The sequence below is a fragment of the Aedes albopictus genome, chromosome 3 (genome assembly GCF_035046485.1).
Source record: "Aedes albopictus strain Foshan chromosome 3, AalbF5, whole genome shotgun sequence".
In the NCBI taxonomy this organism is placed as follows: domain Eukaryota; kingdom Metazoa; phylum Arthropoda; class Insecta; order Diptera; family Culicidae; genus Aedes; species Aedes albopictus.
The window spans coordinates 5902850-5912215 of record NC_085138.1 but is presented as its reverse complement, the minus strand read 5'-3'; the positions used below and the strand labels follow the sequence as shown (position 1 = coordinate 5912215).

Below are 9366 nucleotides of genomic sequence, written 5' to 3'. Positions count from 1 at the left end.
AACGCCGTTCTCTCTGCCTCTCCACTCTCGATCACATTGTTGTTGTGCAACAAACTGCCCATTGTAAAAAGGCAGTTTGTTACAAGTTGGCATATTTGATTAAAAGCAGTAGTTGAGTGTTTTTGAGTGTCCAAATTTACTTTGGACCATTCAATTAGAATTGAATCGATTTGGCCTAGATCCACTCGCCACTGCGAGCATAACAAGCCACATATAGCCCTGACTTTGAATATTTTTCAAGTTCAAGGGGAGAAAACTTTGCATACACCATATGCGACAATATTTATAAACACTCTTCCTCTAGAACAACCACCGATAGTATGGCGTTTAGCTGAGAGTTGTTTATGTTTGGAGAAATATCGATCGGACGCGCGATCAAAACGCAATGCGTGTTGCAAGCGACAGTCCGTCTTGGGTTTTCTTTTTGTTCTTCCATTTAGAACAGATTACCCCTTATGGAACATGGCATATGTTTCGATAGATGGAGATAGGAATCCATTCAATGATTCATACAAGGCATAGATTCAGCCACTTATTCAAGGCGAGAGCCTGGGGTAAGGAACAATCGATCCAACTGTGATTATGAGTATTCGTACTACAGGGGTTCTCGAACGAATTTGAGTACGAGACATTTTCTTCATACATTTGAGTACGAATCAATCAATTGGGAAAACTTCATTTTTATCACGAATTAGATCTTATCCCCACCACTTTATATTGATAGTGTGTAAAAATTTTATTTATGGGAAAGGGGTGCAAATTTGGAATATCATACCCCCTCACCATATTTCGAATAAATATTTCCGAAGGTGAACCGATCTCTCCCCACCACTCTTTAGGGATATTTTGTAGGATCCGTATTATCCCGATCAAGAATAATCGTGGATCCGATCTCTCTCTTTCATTCGTCACGGATAAAAAATTCCGAAGTTGAACCGATCTCTCCCCACCACCCTTTAGGGATATTTTGTAGGATCCGTAGTATCCCGATCCAGACCGATCGTGAATCCGATCTCTCCCTTCCATTCATCACGGATAAATATTCCGAAGTTGAACGAATATGGATCCGATCTCTCTCTTTCATTCGTCACGGATAAAAAGTCCGAAGTTGAACCGAACTCTCCCCACCACTCTTTAGGGATATTCTGTAGGACCCGCATCCCGATCAAGACCGATCGTGGATCCGATCTCTCCCTTCCATTCGTCACGGATAAATATTCCGATGCTGACTCGATCTCTCCCCACCATTGTTTTTAGGGACCCGAATTATCCCGATGCTGAACGAAAACTTTTTTTTTTGTCATGGATAATTATCTCGGACGTGGTCGGATTGAAAAATAGAAAAAGGCCCCTTTAGGGTCGGACTTCATGAGGATGGTTTGCCTTCAAATTATAAAATGATGGGTTCGATTTTTATGGGAACACAAGGGATATGGAATGATGTTTAGTTTTTAAGGACGAGAAAAACTATCGGTTTAAAAATATACTTTTGGTGTGTAGAAACGGGTTGGGTTCCAATAGAATCGAAGTTTCATTAGATTTGAATATTTGTTTTTAACTCGCCATGAAAAATCAAAGTTTATCCCGAGCTCAAGATTTTTTCTAGGCGCAGGGGCTGAAACGCATGCAAGTTCGGGGGGAAAATTTTGGAATGCGATTGGTCAAATGAACCGTTTGAGTTCATGTAATCAACCAAAAGGGGAAATATGATGAATATGATTGGTCAAATGAATCTCTTTGATTCAAAAAGACATCATATGGGGAAACAGCACAAATGAAAGAAGGATATATACACATCTCTTTCCAGCTCAGGAACTCCAGGATTCTTTTCTGATTCCAGAGTGGGGATGATTGAAAAGTGTAGTGCATATGTATTGTAATGAGAGTTGATGTGTAGGTTGAAATCTCAGGATATAAAAACCGCTGCCGGACCCTTGATCGAGGAAGTGCTTAGAATTTTTTTAAGAGTTGTTAATAAGAAGTTGAGTTATTTAGGGAGTTCTTAGTAAGTGACATTGAAGTGTATAGTGAAGACTAGGAAGTTCGTTTTTATTTTGTGAAAAAAAAAGAAGAAAAAACAGGAAGAGTAATCCTGAAAATCTGCACATGGAAAACGCAGCTAAGTATAAGAACTAATAAATAATCTATTTTAAGGATTCATTTAGCTTTTCCACAAAATATCACATCCGAAAAGTACATTTTTTTTTAAATTTTTTTTACAATCGCTCGAGATTGGGGCGGTTGCAGTTGTTGTTGTTCATTGATTTGGTAGTCATTTCTGTTGGGTCCCCCTTAGCGCCGCTATCCCTCACAGCAAATGAAGTACTCAGCAATGATTCTGGAGCCGGATCAGCGTTAATTGGGAGTGTTCATCTGGGGGGCTAAACTTTGGGGACAATACATTTTGGATCACTGCTCTCAACTTCGGGGCAATTTCAGGAGCGATTTATAGTAATTCATGCGGTTTCAGAAGGAATTCAAGACGTTCTAGGCTGATTGCGTCTGTAGATCCTATTGTAAATATACTTAAGGGAGTTCTTCAAGATTCTAGAACAAACATTGTACTCACCACTTGACAGCACATAGTTGCATGAGGCTGTGTTAGCACGAATTTCAGTCGAACACACAAGTTATGTATGTATATCCGATGACATATTCTCAAGAAAGTTTTTTGGAGGACCTAAAATAGGAACCCTTCAACAACCCCACCCCCTCCCCCTTCTATGCCTCATTTCTGAACACACCCTAATTTCCACTTTACTCCACACACTGCTTTTTTCCCGTTAACCAACCCAATCCCTAACCCAAGTGTTTTGAACAAAATCAAATTCCGTATAGGTAACATTACTTAAATGGAGGTACCCAAAAAGATTTTTCCTACATGGGCTCTACTTGAATGGAGATTCCAGAGCAGTGTAATAAATTTCACCCACCTTGTGCACGAAATCAGCTCACTGTGCAAAATGTGGATCTCTCGGAATGTGTTACAACGCGCCGGCCGTTCATTCATTAATATGCTACGAAAAAGTTGTTTGTCCATTTAGATAAGTTGTGTCTCGCAGAACGGTACCAAACTTTTCAGTCATATTTGTACACAAGCGCAACTACGTAGTAAACGATAAAAACTGAAGAATAGAACACACGCATTGCGTACTATCTGTTTATTGTTTTGACGCACTTCACCGTACTCTTGACCTGCAAACCATAAAACAGCACCTGAACGGGCGATCTCGTTTCAGTTACTTTCAAGTGTTACTTCTACGTAGAGTAGATCATGATTCAGGTAATCGTCATTTAAAACTTATTAGGTGTTCATTTGATACATTACTAACCAAATACGGGTTCCTCTGTTCCGATTCCACTCCAGATTCTGAAGAAGAAGAAGCACTTGTGTGCCGGTGTGCTGGTTTGGATCGTTGTATCTTGTAGACTAGTGGTGCAGTTCTGGTACAGAACGATTGACAATGTTGACTGTGTCATAGAACCGGGTCGAAGCGACCATGACCCAGCGGAACGTCTTAAGCGTACCTCTCAGGCATTGAACCCGAAGCAGCCAACACCTCCGGGAGACATGGGATCTACTGTAACTCTCGGAAGCACAAACGCAGCATTAGCAAATCTGATTGAAGAAGGTTACAATGATCAGGGATTCAACCAGGTCCTATCGGATATGATATCGGTGAGGCGGCGGCTTCCGGACTATCGAGACAATTGGTGCAAACAGGCGGATCGGTTCCTACGTGAGCTGCCCGAGACTTCGATTGTAGTGGTGTTCTACAACGAAGCTTGGTCAGTACTATTACGGACTGTCCATTCGATCCTGGATCGATCTCCTCCCGGCCTTGTGAAGGAAATTGTGCTCGTGGATGACTTTTCGTTCTTGTGTGAGTTGATGTCAATGATTTGGTGTAGAACTTCGAAGCAATATGTAACAATATTCTTCTATACAGCGCACACGAAAACGCAGCTGGATGAATACTTTCGGTCATATTCGAAGGTTCGAATTGTACGAGCCACCAAACGACTAGGATTGATTCGGGCGAAAATGCTTGGAGCGTGGAATACTACAGCGCAGATCATAACGTTCCTGGATGCTCACGTTGAGTGCGAAGTAGGTATAGATATGTTAAGGCGCTGTTCATAAATTACGTAGACGAAGTTGATAGAACATCTCAGACCTCTTCCTCTAAAGTTCGTTTCACTTTTAAAAGTTTGCGTAGCACTTGAATGGTCACCACACAAGGATAAAGAATAAAAACAGATATTCTACTTCAGGATGGCTGGAACCACTTCTGGACCGCGTTGCACGAAATTCAAAAACCATCGCAATTCCTGCGATGGACTGGATCCAAGGTGACACGATGACCCTGGACACTGAATTGTCACAACACTTGTACGGAAAGTTCGACTGGTTGGGTAACTTCCAATGGGAGCTTCGAACGGAACGGAAACAACAGGCTGAAAACCCACTGGAACCGTTCGATACTCCGGTGATGCCAGGTGGCCTGTTCACCATCGATAAGGCATTCTTTGCCCACTTGGGATGGTACGACGAGGGGTTCGAAACTTACGGAGCCGAACACTTGGAACTTTCGTTCAAAACGTGGATGTGTGGCGGTTCCATGCAGATCGTACCCTGCTCGAGGGTTGCTCACGTCCAGAAACGAAAGCATCCTTACATATCTGTAAGTTTTTCGAGGGTGATTCATCATTCTTCACTTCAATAACTTCATCAAATCATTTGCAGCACTCCTCTGCAGTCATCAAACGCAACATGGTTCGCCTAGCCGAAGTTTGGATGGACGAATACGCCCAATACTATTATGAATCTTTCGGAGGTTTGAGCAAACGTGGAGATTTCGGAGACGTCTCTTCACGAAAGCTACTTAGGCAACACTTGAACTGCAAATCGTTCCGATGGTACATGGAAAACGTCTTCCCGGAGCAGTTCGATCCATCCAAGGCTGTGGGACGAGGAGAGATTCGAAGCGTAGCGGAAGGTGCTGACCAATGCCTCGACTGGCCACTTCAGCAGAACAAATGTGGTGTAGGTTTGTGCCACGGTCAAGGACGCCGTCAACAGTGGTATTTCTCGAACCAGGGAGAGATCACGCGTAAAGATCATTGTCTGGATTACGATGGAAAGAGGTTGGAAATGAATCGCTGCCATCGAATGAAAGGCAATCAGCTGTGGATTTATGAGCAAAAGACGCAACAGTTCAGACACGTGCACAGTGGGAAATGTTTGGAATGGAGTGGACAAAACTTAGATTTGAGAAAGTGTAGTGAGACGATTTTGCGACAAAAGTGGACGATTCAGTACTTCAATGCGAGTAATTTGATAATATAGTCTGAATAAGCTTCAACCCAATGCTGTGCTGCCATTTTTACTGTAAGCGATACACAAATTTGATCAATCTGACAACAAATAATCATATTAGCGTGGAGAGGACCTGGTGTGATGGGTAGAACACTTGACTATCGCGCCGAGGACCTGGGATCGAAACCTACTCCCGACATACTCGCAGAAATGTGAGTTCTTCCTTCGGAAGGGAAGTAAAGCGTGGGTCCCGCGATGAACTAGCCTAGGGCAAAAAATCTTGTTAATACAGATAAAAAAAATCATATTAGAATTCATCTACCTAAAAATTTTAAGTTGTTTATTTAACCAAACACGTTTACTTTTCACTCACAACAGTATCGAATGCAACATTTCATAAATCAATACTCGCTAAATGAACATTAATTTCCGCGAAAATTTTATGGCAAATATTTGCTTAACCACAGTAGCCCAACGATGACCGACCATCCACATCGCAGCAATCAACAGTTTTCCCCATGTTACCAATTTTCAAAATTAAACATTACCGATAGGAAAACATTACCGCAGCAGCCGCCGCCATGCCATCGCCCGACGACGGTCGTATGTTTTGTGGTCAGATCGAAAACCCTCCGCCACTACACTGACCCACAACCATCCGCTATTCCAATGTCTCTTTAATTATGCACCAGGGGAAAATCATAAAGCAAAACTCCCCCATGGCCAACTTGATGGTGGCTTGGCTGCACACAATCTCGATCACAGCCAACTGGGATGTCCCATCTATACCTATCTCTCTCGTGTTGGCGCTGCTGTCGTGCAAATGAAGCTCGCGAAAGCGGTTCAAGTTCAATCGATAGGAAATTTTATCGCCACCATAAATTTCACCGTCATTTTGGATGGGAGCAGGGCGGACTCATCCGGCGCTTTGCATTGTAATGCTTGGTCACGGTAAAATTGAAACCTTCAGGAGTTAGGCGATCAAAAATTTTCCTGGATGTTTAACAACAGCATAAAATTATATGTGTGAACAAATAAAACAATGTTAAACATTTGTAAAATTCAAGAATTTTTACATTTTTTCGCCATATTTTTAGAAAGTACCTTTGTTATTTGCGGCAAATTTGTTTTCTTCGTCATTCGGGCTTTTGTTTAAGCAAACTCGTTAAAACATTGCCGTATAATTCAAATTTACTGAAAAAGTATTGAAGCAAACTTTAAATTTAACAGGTTTCCAAAAAACTACAAAGCTGCTTCGAATGGCAAAAGTTCTCCTTGTTTCGATAGACTGAATAAGGGTCTGCTCATAAACTAAATTGTTTCTAGGGAGAAAAAAAACTGATTGGCCACATTTTTTTTAATTTTGTATGTGTAGGGATCATATGGGATAATAAATATAGGATAATCTTAATATAATCCTGTTCAAGAAAGTACGACATAAGCAAATGCATTAAGGAGTAGAGATGTGAATTATAAAGACCGTCGTTGTAGAGAAAGTTGAATAATAGTAGGCGTCTAATGAGGATTCGAATGTGAACGTCAGTTTGTTGGTTAGCTTTCGCGATAATTAATGTGTTTCAAAGTAAAATGTGAGGTGTATTGAATTGAAAATGAAATGATTCGCGAAAAAGATCCAAGAATATTTCGATCACTACAGTAAGGACCAAAGTATACTAGGGGGAATTGTTAACGGAGTATTGTTTACAGAGTATAACGTAAAAGCTTAAAAGTTACAGAAGGAATAATCTAATGACGTTTATACAACTACTAGCTGTCCCGAAAAACATCGTACTGCCTGCCTACTGTTTTCTGTCATAGAGAAGTCCACCCGCAACTTCATCTGTATGAGAGCTCCTTTTTCCAGAGTTCCGATGAGTCTCACACTATGCTAAGAATCTTCCCCGGCCTCAAAAGTACCCACATACAAAATTTCACGCTGATCGGTTCAGCAGTTCTCAAATCCATAACATAACGGACAGAAATTCATGCGTATACATATTTAATGATTGGTCCGAATAATTGGAACCTCAGTGCGAACAAAAAACGAAAATTTTATAAATACAAAAAAAAACATAAATAGGACACGCTGCAGTACGACTAGAAAGTATAGACACTATAGATTCCATAGACTCGCGGAGGCGAAGAACACTGTAGCCAAACGAGCATTACGTCATGATTTCAATAGCGACAATGCACAGCGGGCAGAAACGCGCCCGTAATCGGACTTATTTAGAAGCCGCTGGTTTCGAAACTCATTTCCATGGAAAATGGGCCAATAAATCGAATGGTGATAGTTTGATCTTATGCAGACCTCGGGAAGGGGTTCATTTTGCCCCATTTTACCCTAAATCAGTCGTTTTCAATTGGTGTATACCGTAACTCTACGCGCCGCCTATTTTTATGAATATAAATTGACGAATATGATACTATTATGTATACAGGATAGAGTGCTGAAGAGTTCAAGCAGTGCTGAGCCTAATAAGTGATTGTTCAAAGCGTGGTCGATGGAAATTTCGCAAGTGTTACGTCTGTTTGTTCCGTCGTTCCGTTATGATTTATCTCATCTCGTTTATTAACATCAATGATTAATCACTGATTATTACAAACAGGAGAATCCTGACAGGTATTCGAGAGAAATCCTGACATGAATTCAAGTGGAACTCTGACAGGAATTCCGGAAAGATCCAGACAGAAATTTCAGAGGAATCCTGACATGAATTGCGGAGAAATTTAGATAGGGGTTCTGGAGGGATCCTAAAAGGAATTCAGGAGGAATTCTAATAAAATTTCAAAACAGGAAATCCGGTGTAATCCTGAGAGTTATTCCGGTGAAAGCTCAGGCAGGAGTTTTACGGGAATCTTGGCTATAATTCCAGCAGAATCCTGGCAGAAATTCTAATAGAAACATAGCAGGGACTCCAGATGATTTCTGGTAGAGATTTAGGAAATTCTTGGCAGGAAGTCCAGGGTACTCCTGACAAGGATTCCAGTGGTAAACCTGACTGCGATTTCAGTGGGAATCCTGACGTGAATCCTAGCGGAATCCTGGCAGGAATTCCACCAAAACCCTGGCAGTCATTCTAGCGTAATCCTAACAGGGATTCCAGAGGAATACTGGCAGAAATTACAGGGGAATCCTGACAGAGATCCTGAGGAGTCCTAACAGGGATTCCACGATAATCCTGCTGGGACTGATCATGGATTCCACTGGAATCCTTGCCAGGATATAAGTTGGAATCTCTGTCAGAATTTACATTGGAATTCTTTTCAGGATTATCACTGAAATACCTGCATGGAACCCCCTGGAATCCCTATTAGGATTACGCTAGAACTTCAACCAGAATTTTGAAGGAATTACTGCCAGGATTCCGCTTAAAATTCACGTCGGGATTCACTGGAATCCCAGGATTCTGCAGAAATTATTGCCAATATTCCCTTGAAATTCCTGCCAGATTTGCACTGGAATCCCTGTCGGGATTTTGCCTGGAGCCCCTGTTAGGATTCTTGTTAGGTTTCCTTCGGAATTCCTGTTAGGATTTCACCGGAATAATCCTCAAGATTACACCGGATATCCTGTTGGGATATCTTCGGAAATCCGGGTAGCATTCCTCCGGAGCTTTTATTAGGATTCCTCTGGAATTTTTGTTAGGTTTCCATCGGAATTCTTTGGAATTTATTCCAGGATTTCTCCGCAATTCCTGCCAGGATTCCTCTGAAATTCCTGTCAACATCCCTCCGGAATTCCTGTCAGGGTTCTTCCGGAATTCATGTCAGGATTTTCCCAGAATTCCTGTCAGCATATTCCTGTTATCTCTGCCAAGCTTACCCTACAATACCTTTTTTTTTTTTTTTTTGTTTGTATTTACGTGTATTTTAACTTATGCTAATTCTACACTCCCTACAATACCTGTCAGTATGCTTCAGCTGTTTCTGACAGGATTTTTCCTGGAACTCCTGTCAGGATTTCTTTGGAATACATGTCGGGATTCTACTGGTGTCCCTGTCAGGAATCTTCTAGAATCCCTCTGGAAGCACTGCATAACATC

The 9366-nt window shown here is 41.5% G+C and overlaps 1 protein-coding gene across 1 annotated transcript; it reads left to right on the top strand.

Annotated features, from left to right (window-relative positions):
- The first annotated feature begins 3274 nt into the window (after positions 1-3274).
- On the top strand, positions 3275-5350 carry LOC109426269 (putative polypeptide N-acetylgalactosaminyltransferase 9). The gene is made up of 5 exons (XM_029851914.2): positions 3275-3283; positions 3368-3884; positions 3951-4115; positions 4276-4685; positions 4748-5350. Exons 1-5 carry the CDS (start codon positions 3275-3277, stop codon positions 5348-5350), a joined length of 1704 nt encoding a protein of 567 aa, XP_029707774.2.
- Positions 5351-9366: the final 4016 nt, after the last annotated feature.

Coding starts and splice junctions, on each gene's coding strand:
- LOC109426269 (XM_029851914.2), top strand. Junction 4,116..4,275: donor TCACGTTGAGTGCGAAGTAG/GTATAGATATGT, acceptor ATTCTACTTCAG/GATGGCTGGAACCACTTCTG. Junction 4,686..4,747: donor GAAAGCATCCTTACATATCT/GTAAGTTTTTCG, acceptor AATCATTTGCAG/CACTCCTCTGCAGTCATCAA.